The 20,233-nt window shown below is 43.2% G+C and overlaps 1 protein-coding gene across 8 annotated transcripts in view; it reads right to left on the reverse strand.

Annotated features, from left to right (window-relative positions):
- Positions 1 to 3,106: 3,106 nt before the first annotated feature.
- The window catches only part of LOC110507646 (neurobeachin-like), a 307,618-nt gene continuing 290,491 nt past the window's right edge, over positions 3,107 to 20,233 (reverse strand). For 5 of the 8 annotated variants that reach the window (XM_036965228.1, XM_036965226.1, XM_036965225.1 and 2 more), the window contains 9 exons: positions 17,136 to 17,225; positions 16,057 to 16,249; positions 13,001 to 13,072; positions 12,166 to 12,321; positions 11,737 to 11,907; positions 6,480 to 6,581; positions 4,396 to 4,592; positions 3,771 to 3,922; positions 3,107 to 3,269 (listed from right to left, as the gene is read on the reverse strand). In XM_036965228.1, the coding sequence (XP_036821123.1) occupies positions 3,179 to 3,269; positions 3,771 to 3,922; positions 4,396 to 4,592; positions 6,480 to 6,581; positions 11,737 to 11,907; positions 12,166 to 12,321; positions 13,001 to 13,072; positions 16,057 to 16,249; positions 17,136 to 17,225 (1,224 nt within the window). In that variant the 3' untranslated portion in view covers positions 3,107 to 3,178. The remainder of the gene's footprint in view (positions 3,270 to 3,770; positions 3,923 to 4,395; positions 4,593 to 6,479; positions 6,582 to 11,736; positions 11,908 to 12,165; positions 12,322 to 13,000; positions 13,073 to 16,056; positions 16,250 to 17,135; positions 17,226 to 20,233) is intronic. The other 3 variants (XM_036965232.1, XM_036965230.1, XM_036965227.1) reach the window with 1 other exon arrangement.

The following is a 20,233-nucleotide window of genomic DNA, read 5'->3' on the forward strand; positions in this document are numbered from 1 at the left end:
GTAAAATACATATACATACTTTATTCTATATGCCAGACTATTAGGTAAACATAGTACTAGTTATGTCTAGACTGCTATAAAGAATGGACATTCACCTGCATAAGAGCTTGCTTTATTCATTTTTATTATAAATACAACAAAAAGGAAACCAATTTTATATTGCACAGTTGATCAATCTGTATATATTGGCAGAGCTTAATGTAAAACAGCTTCCAACAAACACAAGAAAAATACCTCAGAAATTGCAACACAACAGGTAAATACAAATAACTTATAAAAGCATATGATATACTTATATCAACAAAATATATTACATACAAATCAAAACAAAAAAATTGAAAGTAATAAGAAATGTTGTTTAAAAAAACGACATCAAATTGCAGTGCTAAGGTCAACACAAATAAAATGCATTTATTTAGCTAAATCCTCCTTACACAAATATTTGTCAAATATTCTAAATAAACCCAGAATGTCAAATTCATATGGATGGTTATTATGAATCAAACCAGTAAAGTAAGATGGATTTTCCATACTACAGCCACTGTGGGTCTCTGCATGTAGAGCCCCTGGTTTAGCTAGGCTGCTGTCTGTACCGCTACAATGCAAATCCAAACTCTTTGCATAATATCATTTAGTTTTTTCCTTTTCATCTTACTGTCAACTCACATGTGGTATAGTTAACATTGTTGTAATATTTTCTGTTTATTCAAAATAGTTAAGAATCATTTTTGGATGACTATAGCCTGTTCTTGGTTAGGTTAGCTACATGCCCCAACCTTTCATTTAGCCTGGGTATCAGTCTGTTTGCACTAACATTCCATTCCTTTCCACTACTTGCCATGCCAAATATCATGTCATGTTAGGCATATGACACAGAGTACAATGAGTGGAATGGTGGTACAAAACAGGTCTGAATTGCAGGCTTTAATAAACTCATGGTATTGATAGTTTTCATATTGAGTTGCCATAGTTATCATCCAGAGTTTCTACAACTGATGTCTTGCACTGCCTTCCTTATCAATCCATTAGCTGGAAATACAAACCATGACGACTAAAGAATTCACTGCTAAACCTGACTAGCCTGTGGTAGTCATTTTAAAAGTAGATAAAAGTCATTTTAAATCCTTGCCTTTGTTGAAATATAAATCAAATTGTTACCGAACAACAAATGGGATGGAAATCATTACAAGGATTGTTATTCCCTGCTAATAATGTGAAACGTGATTAAGAAACAAATGACAATTACAATGGACACATTTCACACAGTACGTAGAGTTGTGACATTGCCCTTACAGACATGTAAACACATTATCAAATTAACATAGAACAATTAGTTGTTTTTGACACCTACATCAATAGACTACTGTGATGGGAGACCAACTATCAGTCATTATTACAAACCAACTAACCTACGTCCCAAATGGCACGCTAATCCCTTTATAGTGCCTTTCTTTTGACCAGAGCCCTATGAGTCCTGATCAAATGTTGCGCACTATAAAGGGAGCAGGGTACCATTTTGGACGCACTCTAAGATACGATGTGAGGGAGTCAGGTCACGGTTTGGAACAGAGAATTATGGTTCAACTGTCAAAATGGAGACTAAATGGAGACGTCTTGTTCTTTTCAAATCTTTTCTGGAAATAAACTCCTTACTTCATCCTTATATACAACAGTTTTTTCCTTTTTTCCTAGAAAAGTGTCCCAAGTTTGATATGTATTTGACATACAAATGTTGTATAAACGTTATTAACCGTAGGTTTGTTTATTGTATTTTTCACAGTTTTAAATATGACCAGTTGAATAAAATCATTTTTTAAAATCAGTGTTGAAAGAAACTGTCACTGTAGCACTATAACTGACCTCTTCTTCTAAGATCATCAGTGGAAGGGATTTTTTCTTTTAACCTATATTTTAACCTGTCTTTTTCTAGGCCTTAGTATCTACAGTGGGATCTGAAATGATTGACACCCTTGATAAATATGAGCAAAAATTACTGAATAAAATAAATAATTCAAATACTGAGCCATATTGTATAATTTAATTTTTATTTTATTTTACACTAATTCAATTGCTCAGAGAAAGGGATATTTTGTTTAACAAGTAATATATATATATATATATATATATATATATATATATATATATATATATATATATATATATATATATTTAAATATAGGTTGCAACTTTCCCACTCATCATTATTCACCATCATTAATCCACATGAATTACGAAATGTTTAGAAACGGAGGGTATTCCTGGAAATGTTTAAAGTTTACCAATAAACTACCAGCATTTTGGTTTCTTTTAAGGATTTTATGTAATCTATCACACAACATCTAGTGGCCCTTTTGGGTACTTCAGATTATCACAGGTCAAAGATCATACCCCCAAGACATTCTAACCTCCCGTGTTATTGGTAATGGTGAAAGGTTAGCATGTCTTGGGGGTATGATTTTGACCCTCTGTAACTTTCCCACTCATCATTATTCACTCAGGATTATCTGTAATCATGGTAGCATCCACATTAATTACGAAATGTTTAGAAACGTATCATATTCTTATTTACAGTAAAAGTGACTCCAAAATGACAGAATACATTATTTACCATTCATTTCTACCATTCTATAATCAGAAACACAACCTAAACAAACTGTAAATGCATCCAACAAGTTTGTAGGATCCTAAGCTTTATGTAGTCATTGCATGCTAGGGATATGGTACCAAATACTACACTTTTGACAACTTTATTTATAAGAATCTTCAGGGAGCTTTAATTTTCACTCCTACCTTTTTGAGAATAGTTTTTTTAACTTGTTAAACAACATTTATTTCTCTAAGCAATTCTATTAACATAAAATAATATAATTCTCACATTTTTGGGAGCATATAATATAGCTCAGTTTCAGAATGATTTATTTTATACAGTCATTATTGTTCATCTTCATCAAGGGTGTCAATAATTGCAGACCTCACTGTATTCCTACAGTTTATGGTTAGTTAGTTAACCTGTAGTTAACTTGTAGTTGACCTGTGAGGTTAGTTGGCATTAGTTAACTATTATACCGTAATTAGCTAACTTGTATAGGTAGTTAACAGCAGCTAACCTGTGTAGTTGGTTAACAGGTGTCCTCCAAACCTGCGGCCATGTTGTACTGCCTCTCTGTCTCTGTAACCCTCAGTATCTGTTCTGGTGCTCGTAGTGCCACCGGTTGAAGTCGATGTTGAACGCCACAATACTGCCGGATGCCATGCCAGTGATGAGAGTCCTGGGGGAGGGGACACACACACACACACACACATACAATACAGTATGTTCATCAACACAATGTACCTCTATATGACCCATTACTTTACTAACATAAACACAATAGGTGTGTGTGTGTATGTGTGTGAGGGAGTGTGTGTGTGGTGTGTGTCTGGTGTGTGTGTGTATGTATGTGTGTGTGAGGAAAGTGACGCTTGTGTATTGCTCCAAGGCAAGTGTGCTTTCAGAACCTTGCACTGCAATTTCGTTGTCTCTATGGCAACCGGTTCTATTTAAAGAAAACAAAGCTCACTGAACTGCGAACGTTCCGTTTCCCCAAATGTACCCTGACAAGCATGAAACACACAGGCCCTTTCAGTGTTACAGCCTACATACCGCTCTACAACCACACACGCAAGCACACACACACTCACTCACGCACGCACTCACGCATGCACGCACACACACAAGCCATTGATCCTGTTGTAGAGGCAACCTAACTGGGTGGACTAACAGGACTAACCTCTGGTCGTGAGAGAGGTCCATTGCGCGGACACCAGCATCACAGCCTGGGTAGATGTAGAGCTGTTTGAAGTCACAGGCCTGCCACACCTCCACTACCCCGTTGTCTCCACCCGTCACCAGGTTCTGACCATCACTACTCAGCATAATGGCCTAGGGAGCACATCATAATAATTATATAATAATAAATAACATACAAATAAATCACAATAACGACATCATCTACCTCAAATCACAGCCTAGGCCCTGTGTAGTAAACTACTTTAGATATTTAGACCCTAGGCCCTATGTAGTGCACTAAGTTTGAATACTGCTGTCCAGCAATGATTACAAACACAATTTACTGAGCTTGAGCAATTCAGATTTTAAAAAGGGGTGTGAAGACCTATGCAATCAAGAATGCAATCAAGATATCTTAATTTAAATATATATATGTATATTATTATTCATTTGGAGAATGTTATATAATTCTCTTTCACTTTTAAAATGTGGAGTAGGTTCTGTAGATCGGTGGAAAACCTCCCCAATTAAATCCTTTTTTATATTTAATTTTAAGACAGTAAAATGTGAAGACTGTGTAAGGTGTGTAGACTTTTACTAGGCACATATTGTGTCTGTGGTCTTACCCGTGTTGAGTCGTTGACCTCCATCTGAGCCAGTAGTTTTCCATTGATGCTGAAGTTACAGAAACGTCCTCTCTCGTAGCAGATAATACAGTGGCCCTCGCTGGACACTGATATGAGGCGGGGACACAGGCAGTTATCTGGGCCCTCCAGGGCCCGCAGCAGGTCCCCTGTTATAGTGTGGACCAGACACGGACCCTCTGGAGGGAGAGCAAGATAGAGTTACACACGAACACGCACGGACGTATGCACACACACTGTTTCAAGAATGTTACTCAACATTCCACTCCTAACTGAGATACTCAACATTCCACTCCTAACTGAGATACTCAACATTCCACTCCTAACTGAGATACTCAACATTCCACTCCTAACTGAGATACTCAACATTCCACTCCTAACTGAGATACTCAACATTCCACTCCTAACTGAGATACTCAACATTCCACTCCTAACTGAGATAACTCAACTATGTACTGTGGCATGTGACATTACAATCCTATCAGCCAACTCAAATACCCCATATAAACAAAAGTATGTGGACACCCTTTCAAATTAGTGGATTGGGCTATTTCAGCCACACACGTTGCTGACAGGTGTATAAAATCGAGCACACAGCCATGCAATCTCCATAGACAAATATTGGCAGACGAATGGCCTTACTTAAGAACTCAGTGACTTTCAACGTGGCACCGTCATAGGATGCCACCTTTCCAACCTGTCAGCTTATCAAATTTCTGCCCTGCTAGAGCTGCCCCGGTCAACTGTAAGTGCTGCTATTGTGAAGTGGAAACGTCTAGGAGCAACAACGGCTCTGTCGCAAAGTGGTAGGCCACACAAGCTCACAGAAAGGGACCGCCAAGTTCTGAAGCGTGCAGCACGTAAAAATCATCTGTCCTAAGTTGCAACACTCACTACTGAGGTCCAAACTGCCACTGGAAGCAATGTCAGTACAATACATTTTCGTTGAGAGCTTCAAGACATGGGTTTCCATGGCCGAGCAGCCAACTACAAGCCTAAGATCACCATGCGCAATGCCAAGCGTAGAATGGAGTGGTGTAGAGCTCGCCGCCATTAGACTCTGGAGCAGTGGAAACACGTTCTCTGGAGTGACGCTTCGCCATGTGGCAGACCGACGGACGAATCTGGGTTTGGCTGATGCCGCTACCCAAAAGTATGTGGACACCTGCTCGTCGAACATCTCATTCCAAAATGATTAGCATTAACATGGAGTTGGTCCCCCCTTTTCCAGATGGGGAGACCAACTTCATCTGGAAAAGAGGGGACCAACTCCAGAGAACGCATTTCCAATGCTCCAGAGTCCAATGGCGGTGAGCTTCACACCACTTCAGCCGACACTTGGCATTGCACATGGTGTTCTTAGGCTTGTGTACGGCTGCTCGGCCATGGAAACCCATTTCATGAAGCTCCGAACAAAAAGTTATTGTGCTGACATTGTTTCCAGTAACAGTTAGGAACTCAGTAGTGATTGTTGCAACCGAGGACAGACAATTTTTACGCACTACGCGCTTAAGCACTCGGCGGTCCCGTTTTGTGAGCTTGTGTGGCCTACCACTTTGCGGCAGAGCAGTTGTTGCGCCTACACGTTTCCACTTCACAATAACAGCACTTACAGTTGACCGGGGCAGCTCTAGCAGGGCAGAAATTTGACGAACTGACTTGTTGAAAAGGTGGCATCCTATGACTGTGCCGCGTTAAAAGTCCTTCAGTAATACCATTCTACTGCCAGTGTTAACTATGGAGATTGCATGGCTGTGTGCTCGATTTTATACACATGTCAGCAACGTGTGTGGCTGACAGCCAAATCCACTAATCTGAAGGGGTGTCCACATACTTTTTTTTATATAGTGTATGTTTTTTTTAAATACTGTGACTTCAATTTTATAGTACTTCTTTCTATAGTGCCTTGGGTGCGAGAAAATCACTTTATAAACAAGATGAATCATTATTATTAGATGAAGGAGATAGTGCACTACTTTGGAACAGAGCCATATGGGCCCTGGTCAAAAGAAGTGCACTACATAGGGAATAGAGTGCCATTTGGGACTCAGGCTGTCTCTGCTGACCTTTGGCTCCACTGATGACCAGTCCCAGCTCGGCACACACAGAGACACACACCACCTCATGGTCATGGCCGGTCAGCACAGCTCGCGGTGCCGGGTAGTCACCTGGAACACAACAGTTGGGTTTTATTAAGGACAACATACCATGGCTTGGGATCGTTGCAACAGAGCGCACTTCACTGGGGGATGCACTTATTAGGAGCAATTGAGAAGAATGTAACTTTCTGAAATAAGAGCATTCATCAGGACTCTAATGTGTTGTTATGTTGATAAATAACTGACCACAGACATTGTGAGAGTGACACCCACCCAGCTGCTTCTAGCGAGGTCCTTGTCAATTGTCATATAAATGTTGTGACGGCAGATCATCCCTTCCCCAACCACCCTCCCCTCACACTGTCCCATGATTGATGACGGCTGGGGGAGAGGCTAGTGAAGGGAGGTCCTGGACACCTGGAGTCTCTCCCCTTCTCGTCCCTCTCTCCTCTCCTCCCTTCTACTCCCTTCCACCCCTCTCTCCTCTCACCCCATATGTCCTTTCCTTCCTCTCTCCTCTCATCCCTATTTCTTCTCCCCTCTCCTCCCTTTCACCCCTCTCTCTTCTCCAGTCCCTTAGAGGGTAGAACCAGAACAGACCTGTCACTTCCAGGACAGTGTGAGGCCTCCAGAGAGACCACGGACTCATCCAGCTCACCTGCCCTACAAAAGATTCAATCAGCCTACACTGAGCCCCCCCAAGCCAGCCAACACAACCTCCCCACCCTGCCTCACATTGCAGTGGTATGGGCTGAGCTGGGCCTGAGAGGCTGGTGGGGGATTGAGCTGGAAGTCATTTTAATAACCAGGGGCCTCATTTATCAAGAATGCGTACATTTCTCACTAAATTCTGAGCAACGGATAAATGGTAGCCTAATATTTGTTTTGTAGCGGGAATAAAAGTCTACATGAGATCTCCTTACCAATGGAAAATGCATCTGTTTCATCATTAGGCATAGGCATATGTTTTAATGTTTTTATTAGCCTACCATTATTACCATTTCCCTCAAAAGAACAATATTTGCTTGCAATACAGTTGATCAACCACTAGACGTGGTGAATACTCATGATATGAGATTTGCATGGAGATAAGCAAAGTTTCCCATCAAGTTCAACATTGATAAACGTTGATAAAACACCTTTGTGGGAAAACTGGCGCAGGCAAGGTTTAGTCTTTCTGTGGGCTGACTGGGCACGGACCTTTGATAATTGAGGCCTGAGGTGTTTAAGGACACATGCAGGCTGATGTACATTAGAGGGCACTGTCCTCTTCCTGCCAAGGGTTACAACATCTTCAACTCTGCAATGTATGAATCATATAATACTCTCCTACCTAGATTGCTGTGAACTGAAGTCTGACAAAAAGTATTATTGTTCATCTTAAAATTGTATCATAAATTATGATTAACTGCTTTATTAATAATACAACTAAATAGCTCAAATACAGTACCAGTCAAAAGTTTGGACACGCATACTCGTTCATACTCGTTCATACTCGTTTCTTATTTTTTTAAACTATTTTCTACATTGTAGAATAATAGTGAAGACATTAAAACTATGAAATAACACATTGTGAATCATGTAGTAACCAAATCAAAATGTATTTTATATTTGAGATTCTTCAAAGTAGCCACCTTCTGCCTTGATGACAGCTTTGCACACTCTGGCATTCTCAGAACCAGCTTCATGAGGTGGTCACCTGGAATGCATTTCACTTAAACATGTGTGTCTTGTTAAAAGTTCATTTGTGGAATTTCTTTCCTTCTTAATGTGTTTGAGCCAATCACTTGTGTTGTGACAAGGTACGGGTGGTATACAGAAGAAAGCCCTGTTTGGTAAAAGACCAAGTCCATATTATGGCATGAACAGCTCAAAAATTGAAAAGAGAAACGACAGTTCATCATTACGTTAAGTCATGAAGGTCAGCCAAAATTTCAAGAACTTTGAACGTTTCTTCAAGTGCAGCCGCAAAAACCATCTTGCGCTATGATGAAACTGGCTCTAATGAGGACCACCACAGGAAAGGAAGACACAGAGTTAACTCTGCTGCAGCAGAGGATAAGTTCATTAGAATTACCAGCCTCAGAAATTGCAGCCCAAATAAATGCTTCACGGACTTCAAGTAACAGACACATCTCAACATCAACTGTTCAGAGGAGACTGAGTCAGGCCCTCATGGTCGAATTGCTGCAAAGAATCCACTACTAAAGGACACCAATAAGAAGAAGAGACTTGCTTGGGCCAAGAAACATGAGCAATGGACATTAGACTGGTGGAAATCTGTCTTTTGGTGTAATGAGTCCAAATTTGAGATGTTTGGTTCCAACCGCTGTGTCTTTGTGAGATGCAGATTAGGTGAATGGATGATCTCTGCATGTGTGGTTCCCACCATGAAGCATGGAGGAGGAGGTGAGATGGTGCTTTGCTGGTGACACTGTCTGTGATTTATTTAGAATTCAAGGCACACTTAACCAGCATGGCTAAAACAGCATTCTGCAGTCATACGCCATCCCATCTGGTTTGCACTTAGTGGAACTATCAATTTGTTTTTCAACAGGACAATGACCCAAAACACACCTCCAGGCGGTGTAAGGGTTATTTGACCAAGAAGGAGAGTGATGGAGTGCTGCATCAGATGACTTTTCCTCCACAATCACCTGACCTCAACCCAATTGAGATGGTTCGGGATGACTTGGACAGCAGAGTGAAGGAAAAGCAGCCAACAAGTGAAAATAATATGTAGGAACTCCTTCAAGACTGTTGGAAAAGCATTCCAGGTGAAGCTGGTTGAGAGAATACCAAGAGTGTGCAAAGCTGTCATCAAGGCAAATGGTGGCTACTTTGAAGAATCGAAAATGTAAAATATATTTTAATTTGTTTAACACCTTTTTGGTTACTACATGACTCCATATGTGTTATTTCATAGTTTTGATGTCTACACTATTATTTTACAATTTAGAAAAAAGTACAAATAAAGAAAAACCCTTGAATGACTAGTTGTGTCCAAACTTTTGACTGGTACTGTAGGTAGCTACTGAAGACCACTATGTGTTTCATCTATAGTGAAGAACTTATTAAATGTTCACTCTGAAAAAACTGATATTAAACATCCTGGTTTGATTGATATGGAATATGATTAGTTGAAGTTCTCTCCATAGAAGAAACCTTCCTTTGTTAGGGAAGGTGCACAGTACAGTAAGCATTGTGTGTGTGTGTGTGTGTGTGTGTGTGTGTGTGTGTGTGTGTGTGTGTGTGTGTGTACCATGGGAGTGTTTTCTCCTGCAGTATAGTGCTGCAGCACCCTCTATTAATTGGAACAAACCAAGCTGAAATTCTTAATTATCTTCAGTAAAGATAATGAGAAAAACACTCACCTCAACCACAGCCTCATGTGACACCAGTTCATGCACAGCACACACATACATTATATATACGAACACGCACGCACGCACGCACGCACGCACGCACGCACGCACGCACGCACGCACGCACGCACGCACACGCACACGCACACACACACACACACACACACACACACACACACACACACACACACACACACACACACACACACACCAGACAAATGGTGGAGTGGCTGTTTTGAACACAGATAATTAGTGAGTATGAGGAACTAAGTGAGAAGAGCAGCAGAAATCAAATCACACTCTGGAGCTGAATAGCAAGACATCTGGAGTATTTACTGGAACGCAAGTGACACACACCGGTGTTATGTGCCTGGCCCGCCCTTCCCCAACCAAATAAAATATTGAAATAATTATCATTTATTTGACTGAGTTGCGCACCGACAGAAAGATGCATTAATCTCAGATAAAGCACCTGAGTGAGCAAAACAGCACCCCTCTGTCTCTGTATGTGTGGACCATGTATCTGACGCTGTCTGGACAAAAGGACTATGGTATGTTATACTTTTTCTGGCCAGACAGCATCAGATACATGGGCTACATATAGTAAGACAGAGTGGCGCTGTTTCGTCCGCTAGTTTCTGCAGCGAGGAATAAGCCCAATGCGTTTCTATGGGCACAATATGCAGACCTAAACTTGTTGAAAGGCATTATATACAGATCTCTGGTTTCAGCCGCTTGAACATTAGAAAGGAAAGTTGGCAGGGTGCACAGTGCACTGTTCGGAGGCTGGCTTCCCCTAACGTAAAAATTATATAATTACTCCTGTCTAAATAAAATCATTCAAAAGTCTTTACCAGAGAGCTTGACTTAGCCACAGAGCATCATTGGCTCCTTCTTTTTAAAATAGCCTATGCTTATTTGCGAAGCCAGAATTCGTGCAGCGTGCGCGGCTATAGGCCAGGCTGAACATTGAGTTGCGTCTGTCAGTGAATAGCATCTTAAATGTGTTTAGATAATGTGTCTTGAGTACAAGAAGAAGGGGCATGCACTAAACTCTACAGAATGTTCTCTGCTGTCTCTTGCCAAATCAGTCATTGTTTCATTGTGTGAATTGTTTGCCTTTTGATTGTTGATTTTTATCAATTCAACATTCCATACACATTGTTCAAAAGTTTGGGGTCACTCAGAAATGTCCATGTTTTTGAAAGAAAAGCAATTTTTTTTGTCCATTAAAAAAACATAAAATTGATCAGAAATACAGTGTAGACATTGTTAATGTTGTAAATGACTATTGTAGCTGGAAGCGGCTGTTTTATGGAATATCTACATAGTCGTACAAGAGGCCCATTTTCAGCAACCATCACTCCTGTGTTCCGATGGCACATTGTGTTAGCTAGTCCAAGTTTATCATTTTACAAGGCTAAATGAAAACACTTTTGCAATTATGTTAGCACAGCCGAAAACGATTAAACCATTAACAACATTTGAAGAAAAAAAACGGGCCCGCCTATAGAAATCAAATGGCAGTCCAACTGATTCATTCTGGAATCAGCCCCACTCCCTGTCTCTGTCCATCATTCCATAACAAGAGTGGAAACTACAATTTTCACTGCTGATCAAAGAATGTTTCTTTTAATATAATAATCTACCTTGATGAACTACAGCTCCACGATGAAGTGCTGTAATTCATTTGAGCTGATATGAAGAGCTTCCTCTCTCTACCCTTGAACAGAGTGCAACTACTGGCTTCAGCTCATGGACGGAACTGTTACACTGTGTGTGTGTCTGTTTGTGTGTTTGTGTATGTCTGTCTCTGTCGGTTTGTGTGTGTGTGCATGTGAGTGTGTGTTCAGACTTACTGTTGTTGGGGTTGTCTCCTATGATGTGGTGTCGTCCGCTCCAGTACCACAGTAGCAGAGTAGCGTCTCTGGACCCTGACACGATATAGCAGTCTCCCCCGATGTAGCTCTCTGACCTGGCCAGACATGTCACCACGTCCCAGTGGCCAAACACTATCTGGGTCAGCTTACCTGCAGGACAGAGAGAGCAATATAAAGTATTGTAGACGTACAGTAGTAATAAGGTAGTAGTATTATACGGTCTGTACTATTATCTGGGTCAGCTTACCCACACAGAGACAGTATTATGATTTAAACTTTTGTGTCTAGGCCTACTGTGTATAAGTAGTACAGTGTAATATAGTAGTAGTATAGTACTACAGTAGTATAGTAGTAGTAGTATTATGGTGGTACTATAGTAGCGAGTAGTACCATGGTAGTTAGTATTACCTGTCTCGGTGGAGTAGACTCTGAAACTCTTGTCCCAGAAGCCACAGACCAGGATGTAGCGGTTGTCGGCGGTAACCACAAAGCAGTGTGTGTTGATCTGGATGCTCTGATCCACCAGGTCTGTGATCTGACGCTTGTTACTCCCAGAGTTGTTGGCTACACACCCACACAGAGGGATAACTTAGTTAGTATTCAGTACAATGGTCTGGTCTGGCCTCAGGGTTACACTCACCAATCAGAGGGATAACTTAGTTAGTATTCAGTACAATGGTCTGGCCTGGCCTGAGGGTTACACTCACCAATCAGAGGGATAACTTAGTTAGTATTCAGTTCAATGGTCTGGTCTGGCCTCAGGGTTACACTCACCAATCAGAGGGATAACTTAGTCAGTATTCAGTACAATGGTCTGGTCTGGCCTCAGGGTTACACTCACCAATCAGAGGGATAACTTAGTTAGTATTCAGTTCAATGGTCTGGCCTGGCCTCAGGGTTACACTCACCAATCAGAGGGATAACTTAGTTAGTATTCAGTACAATGGTCTGGTCTGGCCTCAGGGTTACACTCACCAATCAGAGGGATAACTTAGTCAGTATTCAGTACAATGGTCTGGTCTGGCCTCAGGGTTACACTCACCAATCAGAGGGATAACTTAGTTAGTATTCAGTTCAATGGTCTGGTCTGGCCTCAGGGTTACACTCACCAATCAGAGGGATAACTTAGTCAGTATTCAGTACAATGGTCTGGTCTGGCCTCAGGGTTACACTCACCAATCAGAGGGATAACTTAGTAAGTATTCAGTACAATGGTCTGGCCTGGCCTGAGGGTTACACTCACCAATCAGAGGGTCCATCTCTATGGGCAGGTGGTGGGCCTGTTCCAGGGAGTAACCTGGCGCTCCTCTCAAACCTGGAAACACACACACACATTTCACATGTATGTCACACAAGCAGGAACACACACAAGTATGCACGCACACACATACACACACCCTGAACACCTGCTCCATGGTTAGAGGTAGGTTCATGAAGGTTTCCATGAAGCTTATTGATTTCAGTTCCTGACTGTCAGGCTGAGTAGAGCTATGATCCCCTGGAGGGCAGAAACACAGCAGCATGCTGGGAATATGAAGCCTTTATTATTCTGCTCATTATTGTTGGAACCCAGAACCCTTTTCTTCTCTCCAACAGAAGAACATTGGCATTGCAGCTGTGGTCCTTAACGACAGAATGTAAGGCTCCACTCTGGTCCTCAACTCGGTGTGTGTGTGTGTGTGTGTGTGTGTGTGTGTGTGCGCGCTCCGGTGACAGATGTGGAAGTGTGAAGAGAATCTGGTGCAGTTGCAGCCTAATTTCCCAGTAAGCTTTCAGGTGACCCTTGATTCTGAGGTGAGTTTGGTCCCTGAGAAGTGTGCATGTGTGTGTGTGTTTGTGTTTGTGCGTGCGAATGTGTGTGTGTGTGTGTGTGTGTGTGTGCACCTGCCTGCGTGCGTGTGTGTGTGTTTTTTTCTTTGGAGCTTTGGAGGATAATGTTGTTCACACATGCCTGAGGACCAACATGTGGAAACACTCAGTCGCTCTTTACCTGACCAAGGGGTGTAGCAGGGTGGGTAGATATTGTCGTGGCTTGACTTTAACATTAACCTGACGACTGTTATTTATCTACTTACCTAAATATGTTTAATTGTTACCCTATTCAATGAATCGTGTAACAATTAACTCATTAGGATCTGGGGCACCATGAGAGTGGTTCTTTAAAGAGTTACCATCTCCCGAATTAAACTCTAAAGGTCTTTACCTATCACGTCTATAAACAGTCAACTTATTCATCATAACCTTGTATCATATCATTATTCTGCACAGTCGTAACCTCCTTGCATCTGCAAAAACCAGAGCCTTACTTATTCAGTATAACACAAGTTGATTTAATTAATTATTTACTAGCTAATTAAATGGTAACACAGGATAAACATACACACTTTATACACTAAAAACAGGTCCCTAGCGGGATGACAACAATATGGCTGCTTGTTATAAAAGAGATGGAGGGATGGGGGGCAAAGATGGGCAGAGACACTTAACCTTGGTACATTTAGAAACTACTCTCACTTACAGTAATCATATACTTTGCACATGAACCGCCACCCTCTTTGAGCAAGAAATCATGAATGTATTTACATGAAATGCCAGATCTCTCTCGGTGGACACGGCCTTGGAAAGGGGGTTGGGCCTTTACGTGGCAAGCTTGTAAGGCTCTGATTGTTCCAAAATGGTTTTCCAACAAGTCTTCTACTGTTGTTCTTCTCTGTAGTTTCCGGTATCTGGTGACTTGCCGTGTAGTCCCGAACAGAACTACAATTGATTTGTCTTCCATTCACTCCTGAAGATGCTTCTATGAAGATAGGCTAGCCAGCTGGGTCGATGGTTCCCAGTGGGGTGGTGAGAGTAACGTAATATGATGGTTTGAGCAAAGAAAGGTTAGTAGAATGGTCCCACTTAAATTTGCTTTCGAAGATAATTTACTTAGGACAGCTAATCAGCCGTACCAGTGATTGTCCGAGAGGTGAGTTTATCATCTCTATCTCGTGTTGATATTCAAAGTTCAGACCACTTTAAATGTGCAGCTGCATCTCAACGTTTTTCTGGTCTGACATGTTAATCCTTAACCCAGTTTGTTCGAAAGGACGGTTCCATCAGGCTGACACGCTTTCTGACCTCACTCAGGGGCGTGACTTGTCACTGTGCAAAGTTTATGTAACACAATTATCTCTTATGGCTCCTAAAATGGTTTGTCCAGACCCAGGCTGTTACAGACCCAGGCTGCTACAGACCCAGGCTGCTACAGACCCAGGCTGCTACAGACCCAGCCTGTTACAGACCCAGGCTGCTACAGACCCAGCCTGTTACAGACCCAAGCTTCTACAGACCCAGGCTGTTCCAGACCCAGGCTGTTCCAGACCCATGCTGTTACAGACCCAGGCTGTTACAGACCCAGGCTGTTACAGACCCAGGCTGCTACAGACCCAGGCTGTTACAGACCCAGGCTGCTACAGACCCAGGCTGTTACAGACCCAGGCTGCTACAGACCCAGGCTGCTACAGACCCAGGCTGTTACAGACCCAGGCTGCTACAGACCCAGGCTGCTACAGACCCAGGCTGCTACAGACCCAGGCTGTGTAGGTTAGCCCTGGTTTGTATGGAGGGGTTTTACTGGGCCACTGCTGTGGTAGGTAGCACATGTGGTGGAACACGCAATTAGTTTTACAAGAGCATGTGTGTTCTGGCCTATGAGAGTGTGTGTGTGAGTGTGTGTGTGTGTGTGTGTGTGTGTGTGTGTGTGTGTGTGTTTGGGGTCACTTAGAAATGTCCTTGTTTTTGAAAGAAAAGCAAACATTTTTGTCCATTAAAATAACATCAAATAGATCAGAAATACAGTGTAGACATTGTTAATGTTGTAAATGACTATTGTAGCTGGAAACGGTACAGAGGCCCAATATCAGCAACCATCACTCCTGTGTTCCAATGGCACGATGTGTTAGCTAATCCAAGTTGATCATTTTAAAAGGCTCATTGATCATTAGAAAACCCTTTTGCAATTATGTTAGCACAGCTGAAAACAGTTGTTCTAATTAAAGAAGCAATAAAACTGGCCTTCTTTAGACTAGTTGAGTATCTGGGGCATCAGCACTTGTGGGTTCGATTACAGGTCATTTACAACATTAATAATGTCTACACTGCATTTCTGATCTATTTGATGTTATTTTAATGGACAAAAAAATGGGCTTCTCTTTCAAAAACAAGGACATTTCTAAGTGACCCCCAAACCTTTGAACGGTAGGGTATGTGTGTTCTGGTCTGTGCTTTCTGGCCTCTGTGTGTGTGTAGTATCCTCACCGACAGTGTTGTGCCAGCGGTTGACAGCGAACAGTCTGCTGCAGGTGACGGTGACAGCGGCAGGGACAGAGAGGTGTGGCAGGGTGTTGGCTGCTACGTGTGTCACCGGGGAGTTGGAGGGGAACTTCAACACCATGATCACATCCTGCTGCATCTGGTCCTTGAACATCAGAGGACTCTGGGGAAGGAAACACTATTGAGTAGAAGAGAGGGAGTGTGGAGGATGGAGGATGGAGGGATGGAGGAGGAGGAGGAGAGAGAAGGGGACAGAATGAAGAGAGGTAATTAGTGTGGAGGTTAAACAGGTTTCAGACACAGAAAAGCAGGAGAGGAGGGGGAGGAGGAAGAGGAAGAGAAGGGGGAAGAGGTTGCCCCCGACAGTCTGATGGTCAGTCAGACAGACAGACATACATACAGACATATAGGCAGACACACATACACAAATACAGAGACAGACAGGGGTTAGAAACATGAGATGGAATTGTTGTTTATAGTACATGAAACATCAGAGACAAGGGTTGTCCATCCATTTGCATGTATCTTCACTTGCAAGCAAAGTCGGGACAACATTTTCCTAATGCTAAATAATGTAGGTCATTTTTGCACAATTAATTTGCACTACAAAAATGTGGCGCTCAGTTTAGTTGACTGTATGGGGATAGCAAAAAGGACTAAACCAACAACACGTCAGACGGCTGTGGTAGAACTGGGTCAGTAGGGGGCACTCTTCCCTCTGCTCTACACAATAGACACATCAACTCCTCATTCAATGGAGCCATTGGAAATATGTTGGAAGCAATGGGGACTGGGGAATTGAAATGGGGAGTGGGTACCAGGAGTGGAGGACATGGTAGAGAAGAGAGCATAGAGAAACCTATTGGCAAAATATTCTCTCTCCCACCATGGAGAGATGGGACTGCCACACAAACCACAAAGACATTCAAACACATACACACACACACACACGAAAGCACAAACGCGCACACACACATACACAGACACACTTGCATGGATACACACGCACACAGATAGACAGAGACGCAGTGGAGAGAATTTTTCCAGCATGCCGTGTGTCTCACCAGGTGCATGGCCGAGCTGCGAGGAGGATGTGGCTCGATGAGCAACTGAGACGGAGTCTGTCCAACAATCAGAATCTGCTTCTCCATTGCCTGAGGAGAGAGGAGAGACGGAAAGGGAGGGAAATAGGCATAGGAGAGAGGGAGAATAGAGAGAGCAAGGGGGAGAGAGAGAGAGAGAGAGAGAGAGCGAACGAGCAGGAAGGCGAGGGAGAGAGGGGGGGGGCGAGAGAGGGAGAGCGAACAGGAAGGCGGGGAGAGAGAGAGGGAGAGAGAGGGAGGGAGGATAGAGAGAGCAAGGGGGAGAGAGAGAGAGAGAGAGAGAGAGAGAGAGACAGACAGGGCGAGATAGCAGGAAGGCGGGGAAGAGAGAGAGGGAGAGAGGGAGAGAGGGAAGGAGGGAGAGGGTAGAGAGAGAAACAGAGAAAGGGGGAGGAGAGGGGAGGAGAGAAATAATAGAGAGAGGGGGAGACAGAGAGGAGAAAGAGTGGAAGAGGAGAGAAAAAGAGAGAGGCCTGCTGTCACTATCAATATTCATCAAAGTGATGGGTCAATGCGTTACTTGACAATGCAAGCAAATCCCAACTCAGCCATGCCTCCGAGAAGGGTGGTCGTAGAGGGAGGAGAGGGGTGCACTCTCAATCCGCCTGGGTGCTCCCCCTCCCCCTTCCCCCCCCTTTCCTCCCCCCTCAGCCTGCAGAGTCATCCAAGTGTTAGTATGGAAGAGACAACCCTTTCCCTATTAACATGCTTCAGTTAACCATTCCCATCCCCATCCCGGGACCCTCCACACTAACGCTAACCTGGATTGACATGATGCTAGGACTGCAGCAGTCCCCACATCCATGTTATTGTGCCTGGAACAAAGGCAGAGAGCAAACACACACACACATGCAGGCACACACAAATCACACACAGTACTAGACAGTACACACCACTCAGTATCTACAGCTTCCATTGGCAACCCCATGCCACAGTGGAAGCAGTGTGTTCTGGGTAGAAGGTGATTCTTAGCCAGGACCGTCTACCCATAATCCCTGGGTCACTTCCCATCATGCATAGCACCAGATAGGTGAGGACCCCTGGTCAGTTGAACATCGTGGAATGCCAGTGAATGTTTCCCGTGAGTCGTTGGGCGGCGAACACATTTGGCAACCATTATCAGTCAGTGGCTCTTTACTATGCAGTCAGTCAAGTAATAACCTAGTCCCATTATAGCTATTTTAGGTGAGGGCTGGGGTGAGGGTCACCAGTCTGTTCACATAATGAAATCTGAGCCAGAGATCTGAAAGAACCAGAGGGCCATGTGGAAAACATCAGCCTTTCTTCTGACCATTCATTCTATTCCAGAAAAATGTACGGAAGAATTCCTTCTTTTGGTTCTCCAGGAGAACCTTGGCTGTGTACAAGGTGCTCTATTTCTACAGGCAAAGAAAGAATGCGAGCAGAAAGCGCAGAGAGAACGGGAGAGAAAAAGAGCAGGGAGAGAGAGAGTGAGAGCAAGAAAGAGAGCAGAGTGATTGAAGGTGATCTGAAGAGCATGTTTTCTCCCGACCATCACAACAGCATGCTAATAGCTCTAATACTCTTGGCGGTCAGTGTGTCACCAAGTCACGTGCATCTCAAACAGCCATCCTGAAGACTTAACAGGCAGTTCATTCATTTACGACCCGCCTGCTTTAAGGCCCTGGCTGTCTTTTGGCTGATAAGTGACACGTATTGTGTAACTATCTGCTGATATAGCTCCCAGCAACAACAGGTATATCAGCAGCGACAGACAGACAGACAGACAGACAGACAGACAGACAGACAGACAGACAGACAGACAGACAGACAGACAGACAGACAGACAGACATGCAGATACAGACAGACAGACAGACAGACAGACAGACAGACATGCAGATACAGACAGACAGACATGCAGATACAGACAGACAGACAGACAGACAGACAGACAGACAGACAGACAGACAGACAGACAGGCAGACAGGCAGATACAGACAGACAGACAGACAGACAGACAGACAGACAGACAGACAGACAGACATACAGACAGGCAGGCAGGCAGACAGGCAGGCAGATAGGCAGACAGGCAGGCAGACAGACAGACAGACAGACAGACAGACAGACAGACAGACAGACAGACAGACAGACAGACAGGCAGGCAGGCAGGCAGACAGACAGGCAGGCAGGCAGACAGATACAGACAGACAGACAGACAGACAGACAGGCAGGCAGAAAGACAGACATACAGACAGACAGACAGACAGACAGACAGACAGACAGACAGACAGACAGACAGACAGACAGACAGACAGACAGACGGACAGACGGACAGACAGACAGACAGGTATAGTACGTGGTATGGTACTGACTCATCGTACCTGGGAAGTGGGAACTAACTAACACCTGTTCATCAACACCATAACACCCACATAGAATGAATTCTCCACACACCAAATCAACACGGTTGGGTCATACTAATAGATTGTGTTTTTCTGTGTAGTTGAGATCAGACTTTTGCTCTGGAAGTGTGATGACTGTATGTAGTTCTTAATTATCACATAATTAAATTCTAAAGGATCTATAAGAAACATTTAAGAACAAACACTAACCAAGGCACTACACGCACCCACACAAAGCCAAAATATATTATTTTGAATTCCATCCTTTCATACACTATTAAAACCTTGTTGTGAGGTTATGAAGTTAACACGTTATGAAGTTAACATTCCCCATTGTCATTGGAACAATGTAAGTGACTTTGAGATGAGCCCGTGTGGACTGGCTGTAGGTAACCCTTTCACCACAGACAGAAGTTAGCCTGAAGGGTCTCTGGGAATGAGCGTCTCTGAGTTGACATGTGAACTACTGTATGTAGAAGTACACCGGCTTGTCTCTAACAATGTTGTCACAACCACAGCTACCATCACCAGGAATCTGTGTCTTTTAAGTTATGTATAGCTTATCAAGGGATCTTCTTATAGTTGAGGTCAACTATTTAAACACTAGCATGCCAGAGCTGCTACTATGGCTAGGTGACTGCAGTAAGCATTAATGAAAGCAGCTTCAAAGCTTCTGTCATTAGGAGAACACCTTC

This window comes from Oncorhynchus mykiss, chromosome 27 (assembly GCF_013265735.2).
Source record: "Oncorhynchus mykiss isolate Arlee chromosome 27, USDA_OmykA_1.1, whole genome shotgun sequence".
NCBI classification, from domain to species: Eukaryota; Metazoa; Chordata; class Actinopteri; order Salmoniformes; family Salmonidae; genus Oncorhynchus; species Oncorhynchus mykiss.